Raw genomic sequence first — 19,092 nt, 5'->3', positions numbered from 1 at the left:
TCTAACAGATTTGCATATGATGGTTTGAAACGCCAGAGACTGACCCAGCCAATGATCAGGGATGAAAAAGGCTATCTGGTTCACTCTTCCTGGGAAGATGTACTCAATCGGGTGGCTGGTGTGGTAAGGATTTTGGATCTGCAAGAGTCCAGAAGGAACAAGCCCTTTACTTATATCACATAACAAGTTCCACAGTGTTGTACATAAATAGATAGGAGTGATGAAAACATTATTCAGAAGCCTATAAAGATGCAAAGGTTTAGTTGTGACTTTTGTTTTTAATTAAAGTTATATAGGTGATGACTATTTTTAAATTTGAAATTTTTATTGCAGTGAATTTTAATGCTTTCTCTGAGGCTTGTTGTGTTTAGACTACCTGATCACTTAGGTATAGTCTAAGATATTGGGTAAGTTACAGATTGAGGAATCCCTGCTTTTGTAAAACATTTGTTTTCCGTCTACCAATTTTCAATCTTACTTTTCCAGTTGCAAAGTGTCCATGGTAAAGATGTAGCAGCTATTGCTGGAGGGTTGGTGGACGCTGAGGCTCTTGTAGCTCTTAAAGACTTATTGAATGGTCTGAATTCTGAAACCCTGTGCACTGAAGAAGTCTTCCCCAATTCTGGAGCTGGGTAAGATGCTACAAATCATTCTCCGCTATAGAAGAATTCAGAAAGAGAAGCTTTTAAGTCTATCTACCCTTAAAGAGTTCAAAGGCCATATTGATGCTAGTAACAATTTTCATATGCTATTTGAAGGCTGTGCAAGACCAAAATGCACTCCTACTTGTACTGTCCTTTGTTGTCAATGGCCACACCCATGTGCCAACCTGCATAAATCTGCCTTTTTGAGATGGTATCATGTTACTCTGCACTTAGTCTGATGCACTTATTACCTTATTAGATGCCCCTTATTGTAGTATTAAAGTTACACTGCTTGTTTCGATCTAGGTCTAATATTAAACAACCATTGGAAGTAAGGAGACTGTGTCAATTGTGTATTTAAAGTTGCTTTCTTTTCAGTGTGGTTATTCTTAAAGGTAGAACTGGTAGACAAGATAGAATGAAATTGCACACTGTAAGTTGCTCTGTTTTACAATTTCAGTATTTTAGACCTGAGGTTCTTAATATTTTCTAGATTCTTGGTGTTCTATATAGAGCCATTAGTTAATTTATTAAATATAGTGTGAAATAAAACTTTTTATGATGGTCTATAGATTTTTCATACTGCAGAAGTCTTAACATCAAAGTGTAGCTATGTGCCATTGTCTATAAAGGTCTCTGTGATTATATTCCCCTTGATGTTTTAAGTAATGGATAATACTGCTTACTGCAAAGCTGATCACATGTAGGAAGAAAACCTAATTTAAATATCTGCCCAGCAACATTAACAGAAATTAATACGTGTGTGTGTATATATAATTTTGATATAGGGTTTTTTAAGTATTAAATGAACTTACTCCATGTTTATGAAACATTGAATTTTATTTCCAATAATCAATCTAGTAGTGAAACTTTATTTTCCATACTTCAGTACCGACCTACGGTCAAATTACCTTCTGAATTCACGGATTGCTGGTGTCGAGGAGGCTGACGTTTTGCTGCTTATTGGAGCCAATCCACGTTTTGAAGCACCACTATTTAATGCAAGGATTCGCAAAAGGTTTGTATCTCTGAAAGAGGCTACCGTGAACGGGGTCTAAGTACTGTATTATTTTTATAGCAGCTGATTTATAAAAATAACAATATCTCTAAAAGGTCCATCAATTCAAATCTGCCCATACACCAACCAAGGACAATAAAGAATCTCTCAAAGTCAATTCATAGAGAAATACAGTTTAAAGCAAATAAAATAAAAACTTGCGTAAAAACCTGGGAAAGAGACCCAACTGGTGCTATCAAACAATGCAATGAGATGGAAAATGAAGTAGATTTAAAAAAACAATAATACTATTTATTTCTGCTGCAGGTTATATAAATGTAACCATATCAAAATCTTATAGTTGGAGTGGAGTCTCACAAAGAGAACAAATAACAAACTGGGCTTAACAATTTGTATCTAACGGAGTAAGCACGGTTGCCATCAATAAACCGTTTCAGTGGATGAATATATTGTATGTAACCAGTGCTTAATTTGTACATAAAAAGAAGGGATCTCATATGCACATTGCACCAGGAGAAATAGTATGTGGTGGTGTGGTGACCATGGAGGGTTGTGGGTGTGAGTAACAATTAAACGTTAGTCCAATTCCAACCACCTCCATTTTCCCTTGTTATATTGTGCGGTTTACTGTGTACAGCTTGTATTGCAGAATAACACAGCAGGGTACATACTTCCAAAGTGTTGTCATATTGGGGGGAAAAAGTACTAGCTGTGACGGACAGTGGGACTGATTCACAAACTCCAACCCCATCCCCAGTCTCGTTAATTTCCCTCCACATCCCCAATGCAATTATTTTACACCCCTTTTTTCTGATATAGTTTACCTCCCTCCATTCATTGTCCTTCCCATGTTAAGTCTGCCCCCCCTCCCCCCATGCAATTCATTTTATCACTCTCCATAATGTCCTGTAATTTCTCTCCTGTGAATCTTTTTGTTAACATTTAGCGCAGCAATAAAACAGTAATTGGGATAGCCTAAATCCCCTGTGCTCAATTATCTGACTCCCAGAGGTGCAGTTGGACCATTATTTTCGGGGCTGTTGGCACAAAGTGTGGGAACACCATTTTAGTGCGTTCTGACACAAACTAAGCCTTGCATGTACCTGAATGTGTTTTATTAGAATTAAACATTAATTTAGAATAAGAGTAACCTATGTATGGTTAAATAGTGTATCTGTGAATTGAAGGTTAGCAGTCCCTGTATGATCACTACAGTGCATCTATGCATTATCTATATAGTCAAGCATGTGCATAAACTGTAACATCACATTGCAGTCCATTCATGTCCTATTAATCCAGAAAAGTGTTCCAGTATCACATCATTGGTTTGTATATAACCTTATTTGTTTCAAACAACATTCATACACTAACAGAAATATAAATGCCCAGTTGAATAATTAGCAGCAATAGCATGTGTAAAAGCTAAATGCATTCTAACCTTAAGCGTTTTCTTTACTTATTTGTGCCTAGCAGAAGAGGATTTAATAGGATACACATTAGTTTGTTTTTCTCTCTATATGACCAAGGACTGAACTTATGGGATTGTGTCTGTCTTCCCATTGGCAGTTTTTTTTTATTATAATGGGGTTTAAGGGCCAAACCCGTAGACCATTATATTCTACATGGTAGGGAAGACCCTCCTTTATTATGTACTCCACCACTGCCGCCTCCATCGTTCCTTTTGGCATTGTCTCATGCCTCAGTTATGTCACTGTATAATGAGTTGATGGGCTGTAATCTCATGTATATGTTTAGCTCACATAAAAAGCTGCCTCCACTGTGTACAGGTGAAAGGTACACTTCCGTATTTATTACACAAATACAATATGCCATGAACTGTACTGAACAAGAAAATGCATACACTAAAATGAGTATATAACTTGGATATTATAAAATATAAATATATATCAATATTTGGCTTTGATCATCATGTTCGTTCCTCAGGTCACGGCCTATTTACACTGTGCATATATTTCTGTTGAACATTTTTTTCTTGCTCAACAACATACAGTAAGAACACTTTAAAAACTCTTCTGAACTGAATTAACATTTGGCTTCTTACATATTGTATAGCTGGCTTCACAATGACCTTCAGATTGCTGTGGTAGGAAGTGCTGTTGACCTGACCTACACCTATGATCATTTGGGAGATTCTCCTCAGTTAGTCAAGGATATTGCATCAGGAAAACATCCATTTAGTAAGGTGAGCAATAAGTCCTGCATGATTCCATTCTCTATGATTGTGCACCTTCAAGTTGCTTTTTTGTGTTCGTTTGGAGTGGGGGGGTTCTTTTTTGAAGTGTGAACTCTATAAATTCTTACATGGACAATACTAATCAAAATTACATACTGTATTTATGATTGCTCATAGTTTAAGTAGCTGTAAGCTGTCATGTGCTTTTTGGAGCTGTAATATGTTGTGTATTTTTGTTGCAGTCTATAGTCTTGATTTTCGCTGTGTTGCAAGCAATCTATAGCTGTATTGCACCCAATTAGCGGATGATGTAGTTCCTAGGTTCCCAAACTGTGCGCCGCGGCTGTCACAGGGGTGCCGCGGGCCAGGAAGAAGAAAAGGAAGGAAAAAGAAAAAAAAACTACTTGCCAATCCGGCGGCGCCCGGGACCCAGCATCCTCCTCCTTCCTCGCTTCTCACTGAATGCGGGCGTGACGTCACGCCCGGCATTCAGTGAGAAGCGATGGAGGAGGAGGATGCTGGGTCCCAGGCGCCGCCGGATTGGTAAGTAGTTTTTTTAGGGGTTTTTTTCTTCTTCCTGTCCACGGCACGATGCAGAGGGGGCAGAGGCTGAGGGGGCAGAGCACGGGGGCAGAGTGCAGATGCTGAGGGAGCAGAGCACGGGGGCAGAGTGCAGATGCTGAGGGGGCAGAGCGTGGGGGCAGAGTGCAAATGCTGAGGGGGCAGAGCACAGGGGCTAAGGGGGCAGAGCACAGGGGCTGCGGGGGCAGAGGCTGAGGGGGCAGAGGCTGAGGGGGCACAGAGTGTGTGGATGCAGGGGGCCAGTGTGTGTTAGCTGTAAATTATTCTTTGACATAAATATAATTGAAAAAAATATACATAAATAAATTCTTTTCCCTTGGATTTATGTGTATTATTTTTGCATACAACTAAATAAGTATTTCTGTTCTGACCTAAATACTTATTACGTCTTTTTTACTACTTCTAAAACGGGACTGCTCTGTAATTATTTTGGAGGGGTGCCTTGAAAAAATTATGGAGACTAAGGGTGCCGCGAACTGCAAAAGTTTGGGAACCACTGATGTAGTTTATAACCTTTCCAGCATACACCAGGCTATTTTAGTGAACAGAGCAACAGATCAAATGACACCTGATTGTAGTTTAGTTTCCTTGAAGTATATAATCATAGCTGTTGTGGAAGGCTCTTGTGTAGACACATGCAGTATTCAATAACATTGACAGAAAAAAACATATTTACGTAGCTTTTACAATATAGTGTGACTTTTAAGATTTACTAGTACTGTTGAAAATAAAACAATAGACATTAACCTACTGTATCTTAGGATGAATGTGTAATAATGGGTCTGTGTATTTGAATTGAACAGTGTGTAATTGCCATGTGTCCAAATCAGAATACTACTTTCTTTATCTGTTCATATTGGGATGCATTAAAGGTATAGTCCGCTTCTGGCAATACCCTTTTCTGTGGGATTACCATCCCAAATCCTGCAATGGACTACTTGCCTAACAATGCTGACATCATGAAGAAAAGTGCAGTCTCCATGGTTCTTAGTATTCCTGCATTATAGGGGTCTAGTATATTTTGACATCTGATTTAAATAGAACCAGCAGCCAAACTAATCAGTTGTCATATGCATTGCACACACCCTGTCATAGTTGCTTGAATAGCAAAGAAGAGTTTAGCTAGCCTCTCTGACTGCACTTTTCTTTCCATGCTGTCAAGAGTCAGACTGAGACTGTCTGCTCAGGTAACAGTGGAGGTTCTGTACTGAATACTGTATGTGGGAAGACAACCCTTTAATGGAAGAATTTAAACACTGTTAGATTTTACATGTTTACAACAGGAACAATTCTGAATTGCAATATTCGTAATAAAGGTAATCTGCTGTATACTTGTAAACTAAGCGCATAAAAGAAATTCTGACAGTTTGTTTCTTGGTAGGTTCTCAGCCAAGCAAAGAAGCCCATGGTTGTGGTGGGCAGCAGCGCTTTACAACGCAAAGATGGGGCAGCTATCCATGCTGCTGTGTCTATTATTGCACAAAATGCCAGGAGCAGTAGCGGTGTTGCTGAGGAATGGAAAGTGCTAAATATCCTGCACAGGTGAGCTTTTAGCCATGTCTACTGAGATTGTAAGCGCTCTCATGCCACACTTTCATTACCGCCTTCTTATATACTTGTTCTGATTTTATATATGATTTGTTATGCGCACTGCCTGGTGCTGTTGTGTTTTGTGGTGCCTTACAAATAAACGGTTATGATATGCACTTCATCTCAAATAAACACATGTGACTGTGAATGCTGCTTTGCCTCTTTCACAGTGACTTCCTGTGTGTGACGCAATGGCAAGACTCCTTCAAATAAATACTACAAGAGACTCTTGCATTCCCCAAGATGGAGCTATATGTCATTCACATATATTGAGTTATGTGATGCATTGTTTTGATTATTGCATTGTAATTGGGTTAATTATATTTATAGGGTTTGAAATTACAAAATGAAGTACTGTATTTATTTATACTGTATATAGCCAGTGTTTTCAGTTCCTATATAAGAATTTAAAGCCATCAGAAGAATAATAATGTTTTAGTAGTCATATTGGGTGTTTGTTTGTTTTTGTTTTGTTTTTTTTGCATTATCCTCATTTCCTAAGAAACTTTGCACAATATCTTTATTTATAATGAACTGGGTGTGAAATAACAGCCTGCCACCTACAAATGGCAGGACAAATATGTTAATTTGCAGGGCAATACAACTGTGTGGCTTTCTAACGTTTATTCTGTACAGAAAAGTACATCCTGAGATGAGATGAGCCAGTGTGTTAGGGCCAGGCAGTGTGTAATATCCATTCTAAGATCATCTCAATGAATGTAATAACAGCAATGGCTATATTCACTTAGGATCACTTTGTCCCCTCTATAATCTTAACACCTCATTGCTCTGTAGTTAGTTAACAGTACCGCAAGCAGGATATTCGGCCACTGTAACATATTTCAAACAAATTATTCCTTGATTCCTAATGAAATGTCCTCACGCCGACTCATTACGCCAATGTGACTTTTTTAAAGGTGTAACTGTCTCACATAAAGCGCAATTTTTGTGCCTGTTTTTGTTCACCCTCCCTTAGGATGTAAGCTCTTATGAGCAGGGCCCCCCTCCCCTCCAGTCTCCATACCGGTTCTTTTGCTCTGTCTTTACTCCATATGTCTCCCCGGAGTTCCTGAAGCATTGGTACTTTGTGTTTATTGTTCTTCACTGTGTCACCCTGTATGGTCTACTGTTTGTACTGTGTACGGTGCTGCGGAAACCTTGTGGCGCCCAACAAATAAATGATGATAATAATAATAACTGGACAGACTTCTAACAAGGTATAATAAAAAAATGCCTTCTCTGGGATTGCCACCAATCAGGACAATCTCCTAATTATGTAACTCCTCTGTATTTGTTAAAAAATAACATTGTTGTTTCTACCAGTGTGTCCAATGGAACGTGGCCTCTCCAAATAAACTATGGGTCTCTTTGGTGGCCGAGTATCTTCACCTGTCTACCTTATTTTCCCTTCTCTAGCTACCCCCGTCCTGTGTCTATAAATTGACTCCTGACCCCTGTCCACTTGTTCCCATATTTGGCAATCCAGGTTTTACACCAGGTCTTGTCACTTCTCTCTCTTCTCTGTGACACATCTCATACTCCCTTGTTTCCCCAGTTTTCGGACCTTCAGTCTTTATTGCACTTGCCGCACAAGCACTTTTTCCAATTCTTGCAAATTCGGAACTTTCACTCGTCTTGCAGTTCCCTCCTTCAAACTAAACCTTTTTCTACCTTCGAGGTGCTTTATGTGAGGCAGGCCACATCTAAAAGTTTGGTCTCTTCATTGTACTCTGAACTATCGCTTCCTGGCTGCCTGATGGAAGATCCCATGCTCATGCATGGGAGTCTGACATCAGTGAATCCTTAGATGTGTAGGACTGATCAGAGATTTGTGAACACACTGCTTCCAGCTCTATATTTGTGGAAATCAAGGAAAACGCATAAAAACTATTATATTGCTGGAATTATGTTTCGCCCCCTTTTTTTAAAATTGTTCCTGGTGCTTGTGATAGATGCTGGAGGGGATGTCCAACCCGTGGCACCTTTTTACACAGTTACGGGTCTTCATTGCAAAATGTAAGCCTCTTAGTCTTACTACTTGATCTCCTGCTTCTACATAAGTGTTTCCTGCTTCCTTTGGCCCTGTTAGATGTTACGAAACACCAACTTGAGCTTATTCGCCACTTTGTCTCTGCTGCCCCTCAGCACTCGCCCCTCCCTGTTTTACATCAGTGATGACCAGAATGTGGTATGTATAACTCATGGAATACATGATTGCCATTGTAACCAATTCTGACAAATCATTCTGCAAAATCTGGAAACGCTCGGCCCATATACACATACAACAAAATATTAAATGCTCAAAACAGAAACCAATTACTTTATTATTTGTTAATGCAAAATACAGAAATAATGTCATAATAAACCTAAAATAAACTTGCTTTGATCTGTGGTCAGCTGCACTGGTTTTAACTGACTGAGTTATAGAGCCCTTTGTTTGTAAATTTAGTAAACTAAAGACTTAGGGTCTGGGTCCTTAAGGAGAGCAAAGCATAAAAAGGAGTAACATTACACCTGGTCAAAACCATGTTGCATTGGGGGGGGGGTAAATTTAAAATGTGAGGACAAATTTATAGTTTGGATAGGGCATGTTGTAGATCATCTTTAAACTTCAGTGTAAAAACAAAGCCATCAAGTATTTGTTTGCTACACGAAAAAACAGCCAGTATTTAACGTATGTGCTTTGCTCTCTTTAATAACTCTGGCCCTTAGACATACAATTCATTGAAACTCTCTAACATCTGCCAACTCCACAATCATACGAAAGCTACCAATTAGAAGCTTAGAACATTATAGGTTTAGAACTTTATCTTCCGAGATATGCCTCACCTGCCTCATCCTTCCATCTCCTCCAATAATGTGGCCGCTCAACTCACCGTGAAGGTAAGGGCTCGTCTGCTTTCTGCAGATCTCACCTGAAAAAAATAAAAGAACAGAGGTGTAAGTAAGATACACCTATAATTAATTCAGATGTTCAGTAGAATAAATTTGCTAATTATAGTTGATGAGGTTGAAAAAAGACACCAGTCCATCAAGTTCAACCTATTTTGGATCTCCTGCGATCCTGCACTTATATTTGAAATTAATCCAGAGTAAGCAACCGCCAATCTGTTTCAATTTTGAAAATCCCCCCAGACTCAATATTGCAGTCCTATTTTTACCCTATATCCACTACTATCCTTCATTTTAAATTAACGGTCGTATCCCTGGATACACCTTTCCGCTAAAAATTTGTCTAATCCTTTCTTAAACATATCTATTGAATCTGCCATCACAACCTTCCCTGGCAATGAATTCCATATCTTGACTACCCTTACTGTAAAGAACCCCTTCCTTTGCTGGTTGTGAAATTTCCTCTCCTCTAACCTTAGGGGATGACCACGTGTCCGGTGTATGGTCCTTGGGGTAAAAAGTTCCCATGAAAGCTCTCTGTATTGACCCCTAATGTATTTGTACATAGTAATCATATCTCCCCTTAGACGCCTCTTTTCTAAAGTAAACATGCCTAAACTGGCTAACCTTTCCTCATAACTTAATGACTCCATACCCTTTATCAATTTTGTCGCCCTTCTCTGAACCCTTTCTAGTTCCAAATTATCTTTTTTATAGAGTGGTGCCCAGAACTGTACTGCATATTCAAGATGAGGTCTTACCAACGATTTATACAGTGGCAAAATTACACTGTCTTCCCTTGCATCTATGCCCCTTTTTATGCATGCCAATAAAAAAATTATGAACTTGTTCATTTATAGTGTATATCATCCATTTTGTTATGTGTTTTTATAAGGCTTGGAAGCGGCTTGATTGCATTAAAACAGCAATTAAGTATTAAAGGATATAAAATAAAAAATGTAAATTCAATGTTTTTCCTATTCACAAGGCTAGTTGAAAACAAAAATGTTTTGTGGATTACTTGACCGTGAGACTTTTATAGTTTCCTTTCCCCAAAATGTAAGCTTTGAGTTTGCTTTTGACTTGCCGTTTTCAGTTATTGCAACCTATTAAAGCAACCATGAATGAATGAAACCGTTGATAACTGTTGTTTCACACCATGGTGACTGTTTCCCATTTTCTGAAGGCTGCAGCTTTATCTGTATCTATATTTTCGCTGTTTGAAAGCACAGACTATATGATTACCCATGTTCATCTTCCCACAGAGTGGCCAGTCAAGTTGCTGCCCTAGATCTAGGTTACAAACCTGGGGTGGATGCCATACGAAAAAACCCTCCAAAAGTTCTCTTTCTGCTTGGTGCAGATGCTGGCTGCATCACACGGCAGGATTTGCCAAAAGACTGCTTTATTATCTACCAAGGTAAGTCCTTTGTAGCACATTGTAGTGTGTGTGTGTGTGTGTGTGTGTGTGTGTTTTATTACTTTACCATGTGCTGCTGTTGTCACAATTTCTAAAAGGGAATACACCATATATGTCTATTTTTGAAGCGCATAGTGTGGACAGATTTATAACTGTAAAAAATAGTGGTTCATAAGCCATTTTTTTTTTTTACCTGGAGCACCAATAACATCTCTGCGTCCCCTGCTTCAGGACCAAGGTTTCAGTTTTCAATAAATTATTTATCTGCTATTTAAGCTCAAATGTTATAATCTGTATCAAAATAGAATGGTTACAAGCTTATTGATTAGTCGTACATAACAGTTTTCAATAAAGATTCATTGCTGCTCATTTTTGGCATCATGGCAAAAAGATAACCAACTTCTGGTCTTTAGTCTTATTGAGGAGAAAAATTAGATTTTTGTACTTGGAGACACTGGGGTATAGTGTATATGAAACGGAGATTGGGTACTTTTAACTGGCAAGAGCTCAAGCTCATTCCCCTCTACATCCCCATTGGCTGACAGCAATTCAGTGTTTTACTAAACAAGCCCCAAAGGTGTGGAGAGCAAGAGGAAGTGGTGACAGAACAAGAAACTGTTCTCTAACTATAACAAGATGCAGAGCGGAGAACACCAGAACAAGAGCATAAAGGGAAGGTGTTCAGTGTCCCTCATGGATTCAGAGAAAAGGATTTAAAGCAATTACAAAAATCCCATTTTCTCATTCATACTATAGAGGCACTGGGGATATCCCACAGCTGTCCCTAAGGGAGGGTACGCTCCGATGCAGTGCGCAGCACTTTACTTTCAAAACTAGCATCTCTGAATGAAGAAGTGTTAAACCTATAAAACCTTGTGAATGAGTGCACTGAAGACCGAAAGGCCGGCCTCCAAAGCTGAAACGCTGAAGCAAAGTTTTGGAGCATTCATGGATCTAGCAGAATGAGCTCTTACATTCTCAGGGACCAGCTGACCTGGCCTCATATAAAGCTATTGGATTATCTATGTAATCCACCTGGCAATTGTCTGCTTGGAAGCTGGCCAGACCCTCTTCTGAGCCTTCTAGAGAACCAGAAGACCTCTGTTCCTATATACACCTCCTTGGTCCTATTGACGTAAGATCTAAGATCTCTGACTAAGTTCAAAGAATGAAGAGAGCACTCTTCTTCATGGAATCTACCTTGATGCAAGGCCGGAACCAACTATATCCTGGTTCAGGTGGAACCTGGAAATGACCTTGGGTCAGAAAGAAGGCTTATTTCTGTTGACACCCCTGTCCTCGTGAAAAATGAGGAAGGGGAGACTTCTAGGACAAATGAACTCCCCACAGACCGGAGTGAATCTCCGGGAAGACCCGTTGTGAAGAAGAGCTTTGGGGAGCCCCAGATGTATAATGTGCCCCCTTGATATGATTCTTCTGACCCAGGTTCCTGCACAGACCGCAGGGCTAACCGCTTGTGAAAATTACTACAGGATACACCTATCTGAGAGTTGCAAGTTCTGGATTGCGGTTTTGGTGACTATCCGTCTAATGGCTAACCAGTGCCGAATTGTCAAGCTAACTTACCGATATAATACAAAAAATAAAATTGCCATGGCAGCTATAAAAAAAAACAAAAGAACTGAATTGCTAGTGAGGTTTTGCTGGTAAATTTAAAGTGCCCAAGCTCCAGTTCACCACACTATATACTCCAGAGTCCCCCTTGGATGAATGAGAACATGGATGAATGAGAACATCTCAAAGCTCTAATGACTTCTTCACATATACTTCTGTCTACCGCTCCTATCCAAATGCTCTGGACACTGCAAAACAAACATACTTCCAATCTCTTATCTATGCTCAGTCTTCTAACCCCAAACGCCTTTTTAACACATTTAAATCTCTTCTCAATCCTCCCACCCCGAACCCTCCATCTACTATCAGTGCTCAGAATCTTGCTTCCTACTTCAAGGACAAGATTGATAAGATCAGACTAGAAATGGTATCCTCTTCCTCGACAAGCAATCGGCTCAATTCCTTCCCACTACCCTCTGACACCCTTTCTTCATTTGACACCACAAATGAAGAGGAGATTTCTACTCTCTTCTTATCTTCCTACTCTACCTCCTGTCCTCTTGATCCTATTCCCTCACAAATTGGTAGATCCCTATCTCCTGTACTCATTTCACCTCTAACTCAAATCTGTAATCTCTCACTCTCTACTGGCATCTTTCCATCACTATACAAGCATGCAGTGATTACTCCAATTATAAAAAAACAAAACTCCGACCCAAACTCTCTCTCAAATTACCGTCCCATCTCTCAGCTCCCTTGCCCCTCCAAGCTTCTAGAGAGACTTTCCTACATTCGGCTCACACGCTTCCTTTCCGCAAACAACCTGTTGGATCCTCTTCAGTCTGGCTTTCATTCTCAACACTCCACAGAGACTGTGCTGACTAAGGTTGTCAATGATCTGATCACTGCTAAAACTGAACGCCATTACTCTCTCCTAATTCTCCTGGATCTCTCAGCTGCATTTGACACCGTTGACCACTCTCTTCTCATACAAACGCTGCAATCCCTAGGTCTTCAAGACACTGTTCTATCCTGGTTCTCATCCTACCTCTATAATCGCTCTTTCACTGTTAATTTCTCTGGAGCCACCTCTGCTCCGCTTCCCCTATCAGTTGGAGTACCACAAGGCTCAGTGCTAGGTCCTCTGCTGTTCTCTATCTATACCGCTTCTCTTGGAAATCTAATAAGTTCCTTTGGCTTTCAGTATCATCTCTATGCGGATGATACCCAAATCTATCTATCCTCTCCTGATCTCTCGACATCTGTGTTGTCCCGTGTAACTGACTGTCTTTCTGCCATATCATCTTGGATTTCCTCTCGCCAACTCAAACTTAATCTTTCTAAAACAGAGTTAATAATATTCCCACCCGCCAACAAGAGCATACCTGACATTTCTATCTCTGTTGATAACGTGACCATAAATCCCACCCCACAAGCTCGCTGCCTAGGTGTAATCCTTGATTCACACCTATCCTTTGTTCCCCACATTGACTCTATATCTAAATCATGTTACATACATCTCAAAAACATTTCCAGAATCTGCACATATCTCACGCAAGACACTGCTAAAACCTTAATTCATGCACTTATCTCCCGCATTGACTATTGCAATTCCCTCCTTACTGGTCTTCCCAAAAACAGATTCAAACCCCTACAATCTATTTTGCATGCTGCGGCAAGACTGATTTTCCTTGCAAATCGCTATTCCTCTGTTGAATCACTCTGTATGTCTCTACACTGGCTGCCTGTCTTCTACCGAATCCAATATAAAATACTTTTGCTAACCTACAAGGCCATCAACGAAGCTGTACCAACATACATCTCTTCTCTTGTCTCAAAATATCTCCCAACTCGGCAACTCCGTTCTGCAAAAGATCTGCGTCTCTCATCCACCCTCATTACATCCTCCCATTCCCGGTTACAGGACTTTTCGGGCTGCACCCACTCTATGGAACTCTCTCCCTCGCACAATAAGACTCTCCTCTGGTCTATAAACTTTCAAGCGTTCTCTGAAAACCTACCTATTCAGACAAGCTTATAATATTCCTCAACCACCCTCTTAACCTCACTACCCTTAGCCTGTTAGTGCCTGTTACACAATTTCACACAAGACAACTACCCCCTGACCAACATTGTTGTGTGACAGGATCATTTAGCTTATGAGTCACCTTACCTTTGCAGTCTGGCTGGACCAAGATGCAAAATGTATACTTAACCTCATGTGTCAATCTCCCATTGTCCCATAGATTGTAAGCTTGTGAGCAGGGCCTTCTCACCTTTTTGTCTGTTTTACCCAGTTTGTTTATTAGTTTATTATGTCTGTCCCCAATTGTAAAGCGCTACGGAATATGTTGGCGCTATATAAATAAATGATGATGATGATGATGATTTGTTTTTTCTTACCTAATGTACAATATAAAAATGTGTAAAGTTTTTAATACAGTCTATCGGAAGCGTTACTTAGTGCTATGAATCTAAAAAAAAAAAAATACATTATGACATGAAGAATCGGCAGACTTTTACAAAGGAAAGATTAGAATAAATTAAACGGACAAATACAACTTTTGACGGAAATGAAAAGTATGCATTTGGCCTCTGTAGTCCGAACTTTGTCAGGTAAGGAAACCGTGGCCTGTCTGACCCTTGTAGTTTAATAAAATATTGATTAAAGAGAGATGTTACCATTTAGGCTCCGGGCTCACTGCAGTCAAAAATCATGCATTTACTAGCGTATTTTTTTTTTTTTTTTTTTATGCAAGTAAAATCTTTTTATCGGCCATGTTAATGGAACCAATTGTTTTTAATGTTCACATACCAATGTAATTACGGTCAGGAACATTTACCGCAGTATTTTTTGCATGCTGCCTTCTCTATTTACCATTGTTCCTGTGATCATGTTTTACATGCAGTGTCTTTTCCTAATACCAGTCAGTAACCAGTCTTAAAATGTTTCACTTTCTTTTTCTGCTGGAAACTTGCTACACTCTTACAAAGAACATGTTCTCAATTTACTATTAAAACATATATTTAATACTATAAACTAGAAACTCTATTTTTAGGAAACCATGCACTGGTAGCTATATTTGTTTAAATAATATTTACTTTCATCTAGGACATCATGGAGATGTAGGAGCACCTATGGCAGATGTGATTCTTCCAGGAGCTGCTTATACTGAGAAGTCGGCTACCTATGTCAACACAGAAGGCAGAGCCCAGAGGACATTTACTGCAGTGAGCCCACCGGGAATGGCAAGAGAAGACTGGAAAATCATCCGTGCTCTATCTGAGGTTTGTGGGGTTTTTTGAAGACACTATAATGTTGCATAGAACTTCCATTTATTTCTGTATAATTCAAGGGACCGAACCTCTAAATATTTTCTTTTATTTGAGCCTAGGATAAGGGGAATCTATATGTTAGACAGGTATTATTTGACCACTTTGTCCAGGCAATGAGCACACTTAAATACAGGATGGCTCCCCCAGCACACAGCTGCCAGTCAGCAAAATAGATTCAAATAAAATCTTCTGAAATCTTGGTTCCATGCAATTCCAAATACTTGCTCAATCCATTCACCAGAAGGAAAGCAAATGGAACTGTACTAAATGGTGAGCTCAAGCAGACTATTAGTACCATTATAGAAACTAATATTCTTGTTATAGAACTTTATGTATATGTGGTGAAACGAGGTATTAATATCACCCTAACCAGTCTGTCCCTCACACAATGTACTTTTTATAGCCTTTGCTTTTGTTCCCCAGCTCAACAGAATACCACTGCAGTGTCTAATTACATGTGGATAAGGGTCCATTGTAGCTCATTGTAAATATGTATATTGTGTATTGGTGATATGGCAGTGAAGTTGTTATTCATTGTCCTTAAAGTGAAGCCAGGGGGTCAGGTTGCAAGATAATGTCAGGGCTAACCTAATTAATGTCCATTGTTCTCCGAAGACTATTCCAGACAGGCCATCTAGCAGGGGAGGTTCTGTGGAAGGACAGCTAATCTTCACTCCCCTCTCCAACCCCCTCTAGTCCAGAACTGACCAATGGTTAAGAAGAATAGACCCAGGAGCTCTAGGGAGGGGAAAACACTGTGGAAATTAGACCCTAGATATAAGGAGCCACTCCACAGGGGGAGGTGTGTTCATTCTGGGATTTCATTCATGGAAGGTGCAAGGTCTGGTTTTTGAGTTGTCGTTCTCTACCAGAGTCTATATATGCAGCTGAGCGAGTTCCATGGGTCGTCAAGTCTGGACAGCCAGGTGACTAACTCATTAAGCTAGTGGGGTAAGGAACAGATGATGTGGTAAACCTGCCTGGCATTTATTTACTGTGTGTACATAATAATCTAGTGATTGTTTTTATTACAATAAATGTGCTGTTATACTTTTCTAACTGCATTTGCCTGAGTGACTATAAGAATCCTAGACGGTACTGGGTAGACTTCCGTGGCATAGGAAGGCACCCGTGGGTGGCCAGCAAGCGTGGAGTGGGTAGCATTGGGCCAGAAAACCCGGTATCTACACGGTACATTCATCCCTTTAATATTTACATTCTCATTTTCTCTCTGTAAAATTCACTTTATAAAGTTATGTTTTTTTAGGGGAAGCTATACATTTGTGGATTCTTGGAACAGCGCCCAGTAAAATAGTGACTGCCATAATTACAACCTTAACATTTCTTCCCCTTTTTATTTTTATTAGGTTATATGCCGTAAAATTGTTTTATTTATATTTTTTAATATTTGCCAAGGAGGTATAGTGTGTGTAAAGATTCAAAGGCAACATAACTTTCCAAATGTTTGAAGTGTACTTTAAAACGGCAACTTACAAATTTATATATGAAAGCAGTACCAACATTAAAATGGTGTAGAGTTTGTTTAAATATGGTTTTAAGGAGAGATACTGGCTAACCATTTTATGTGGATAACATTTTGCAAATGTCACATTTTAAATGGTCTCCAACACTATATTTTTTATTTTCCCTTTGCATTTGACATACAGTTGCGTTCTGACACACTGGTTGAACAGTAGTAGAACATTTTAGAACCTATTTTCTTAACATTTATTTGGGTGGCGCAGTGGTCAGCATTGCCGTCTCTCTGCGATGGGTTCAATTCCAACCACTGCATTATCTGGATGGAGTTTGTATGTTCTCCCCAAGTTCATGTTGGTTTCTTCTTAGTGTCCGTCACACAGTCAAACTCTATACTGGTAGGTTAACTGACTTCTGATGAAATTGACCCTAGTGCTTGTGTATATCTTCCTTATAGGTGGTAGGTGTAACACTTCCATATGATGACCATGATGCTGTGAGGAAGAGGTTACAGGAAGTGTCTCCAAACCTAGTCCGATATGATGATGTGGAGGAAGCCAATTATTTCAAACAGGCAGCAGAGCTCTCAAAGGTATTGCAAGAATTCTGTTCTCCTTGTACAACCTTCCAACATCCAGATCTGTCTAGTAATGTTCATTTTGTTCTGATTTCAGCTTGCTAACCAGCAGTTGCTTACGGATCCATTGATTGCACCTCAGATGACCATTAAGGATTTCTATATGACAGGTTGGCAATAGATTACCGTTTTATGGTTGTCCTTTGGTTGAGTCTCATGTAGAGTGCAAGTGTATTTTGTGATTTCACAAATAAGCCTATGTAACAGATGGTTAAATATAGGTTTGAAATTGTGACCAATAGTTAGCATTTTTGCTTCACTGAAACTATGGACAGATAGATCGTGGCCCAAGTTTAAAGAAAAAATAACCCATTTTATACACAATGGGGGGTATTCAATTGTTCGGCTTGACGGCCGAAAAATTCGCGCTCTAAAACTATTACCGTTAATACTGTAAAATTGCGCTTAAAAACTGTTCATACGGTAATTTACTCGCTGAATTTCAGTTCGCAGCTCAGGGAGCTGCGAGCTGAAATTCAGCGAGTAATTACCGTATTAACGGTAATAGTTTCAGAGCGCAAGTTTTTCGGCCGTGAAGCCGAACAATTGAATACCCCCCAATGTGTGTTATCTGCATACTTACACTATACACCACTGTACATGGCTTTTATCAAGCAGTCCTGTTGAGAGTATATCAAGCTTCTCGCATCCAATGTTAAATCCATCATATTGATAAATATGAAATCTTAAATGTAAAAGTGTTACTTAATTACTGGTCTGTACTGTTTAACCCTGTATGGTTTACTGTTTGTACTATGTACGGCGCTGCGGACACCTTGTGGCGCCTAACAAATAAATGATGATGATAATAATTATTATAAGAGCAAAAATAGTAACATTATGCAATTGGTGTGCTCAATAATATCATCCAGACATTTAATTGACCAGGTAGTCAAAATGCTAAGTAGTAGACTTTATTAAAAAGGACATATTTGTTGCAAGTCCTAAGCAAACTAAAAAACATAAAGACCGTTCTTATACAAATCAAAAAGATATACTGTATATTGACACCAGAACCTAGGTATTTAATATTTCTTGAGTACTCTCAACTTTCAGTTGTACAAATTTTCTTTCCATATTCCTTCTGCAGATCCAATAACTCGAGCATCTCAGACCATGGCCAAGTGTGTGAAAGCTGTAACAGAAGGAGCACAAGCAATAGAAGAACCATCCATTTGCTAAAATGGTTTTCCATCAAAAGACTTAAGATCTTTGTTCCTCTCACTATTGGTTCATTTCAGGAAAATATGTAATCTTATGCTCACTGTAAAATCAATGTCTGAGCAATTTATGAATTTCTTTGCATCTGTGCTTGTTTGGAAGCACCTCTGAATGGTTACTGTAACTTATGCATACTATACATCCAAAATCACGTGTGTACAAACTCCTTGTAATCTTATTAAATGGTTTATTACATTTTCTGCTAGTAAGTTTGACTTTTGTACATACTGCAGATCAGTATTAACTATCTTTATTGCCGACTTGTTTGAAACCTAAGGTTTCCAGAATCGGGAAACCATTTTATAGAGCAGTTGTAAAGACTAAAATAATCTCCAATGCCGTCAGCATTACTGGTATCTATTTTTCCTCATAAATTTGAAATAAAGACCCATTTATGAAAGTCAAGAATATGTTCAATATGTCTTCGCTACTAAGTTTTACCCACTTATCAAAATGTGGCCCAATTGGCTCTATATATTAATTTTTCAATTTATATACCAATTT

At 39.2% G+C, this 19,092-nt stretch overlaps 1 protein-coding gene and 1 long non-coding RNA gene across 2 annotated transcripts in view; one reads left to right on the top strand and one right to left on the bottom strand.

Annotated features, from left to right (window-relative positions):
- Positions 1 to 18,786, top strand: part of NDUFS1 (NADH:ubiquinone oxidoreductase core subunit S1) — a 30,006-nt gene extending 11,220 nt beyond the window's left edge. The window contains exons 10-19 of the mRNA XM_075180200.1: positions 9 to 123; positions 487 to 632; positions 1,534 to 1,662; positions 3,736 to 3,865; positions 5,820 to 5,980; positions 10,186 to 10,340; positions 15,028 to 15,203; positions 17,188 to 17,322; positions 17,405 to 17,477; positions 18,458 to 18,786. Of these exons, the coding sequence (XP_075036301.1) occupies positions 9 to 123; positions 487 to 632; positions 1,534 to 1,662; positions 3,736 to 3,865; positions 5,820 to 5,980; positions 10,186 to 10,340; positions 15,028 to 15,203; positions 17,188 to 17,322; positions 17,405 to 17,477; positions 18,458 to 18,549 (1,312 nt within the window). The 3' untranslated portion in view covers positions 18,550 to 18,786. The remainder of the gene's footprint in view (positions 1 to 8; positions 124 to 486; positions 633 to 1,533; positions 1,663 to 3,735; positions 3,866 to 5,819; positions 5,981 to 10,185; positions 10,341 to 15,027; positions 15,204 to 17,187; positions 17,323 to 17,404; positions 17,478 to 18,457) is intronic.
- The window catches only part of LOC142097931 (uncharacterized), a 35,434-nt gene that overhangs the window by 2,983 nt on the left and 13,359 nt on the right, over positions 1 to 19,092 (bottom strand). The window contains exon 2 of the long non-coding RNA XR_012678276.1: positions 8,858 to 8,943. This is a non-coding gene — a long non-coding RNA (uncharacterized LOC142097931). The remainder of the gene's footprint in view (positions 1 to 8,857; positions 8,944 to 19,092) is intronic.

Source organism: Mixophyes fleayi, chromosome 7, assembly GCF_038048845.1.
Source record: "Mixophyes fleayi isolate aMixFle1 chromosome 7, aMixFle1.hap1, whole genome shotgun sequence".
Lineage (NCBI taxonomy): Eukaryota > Metazoa > Chordata > Amphibia > Anura > Limnodynastidae > Mixophyes > Mixophyes fleayi.
Note: the sequence above shows the minus strand (reverse complement) of the source record. Positions and strands in the feature narration are given on the sequence as shown.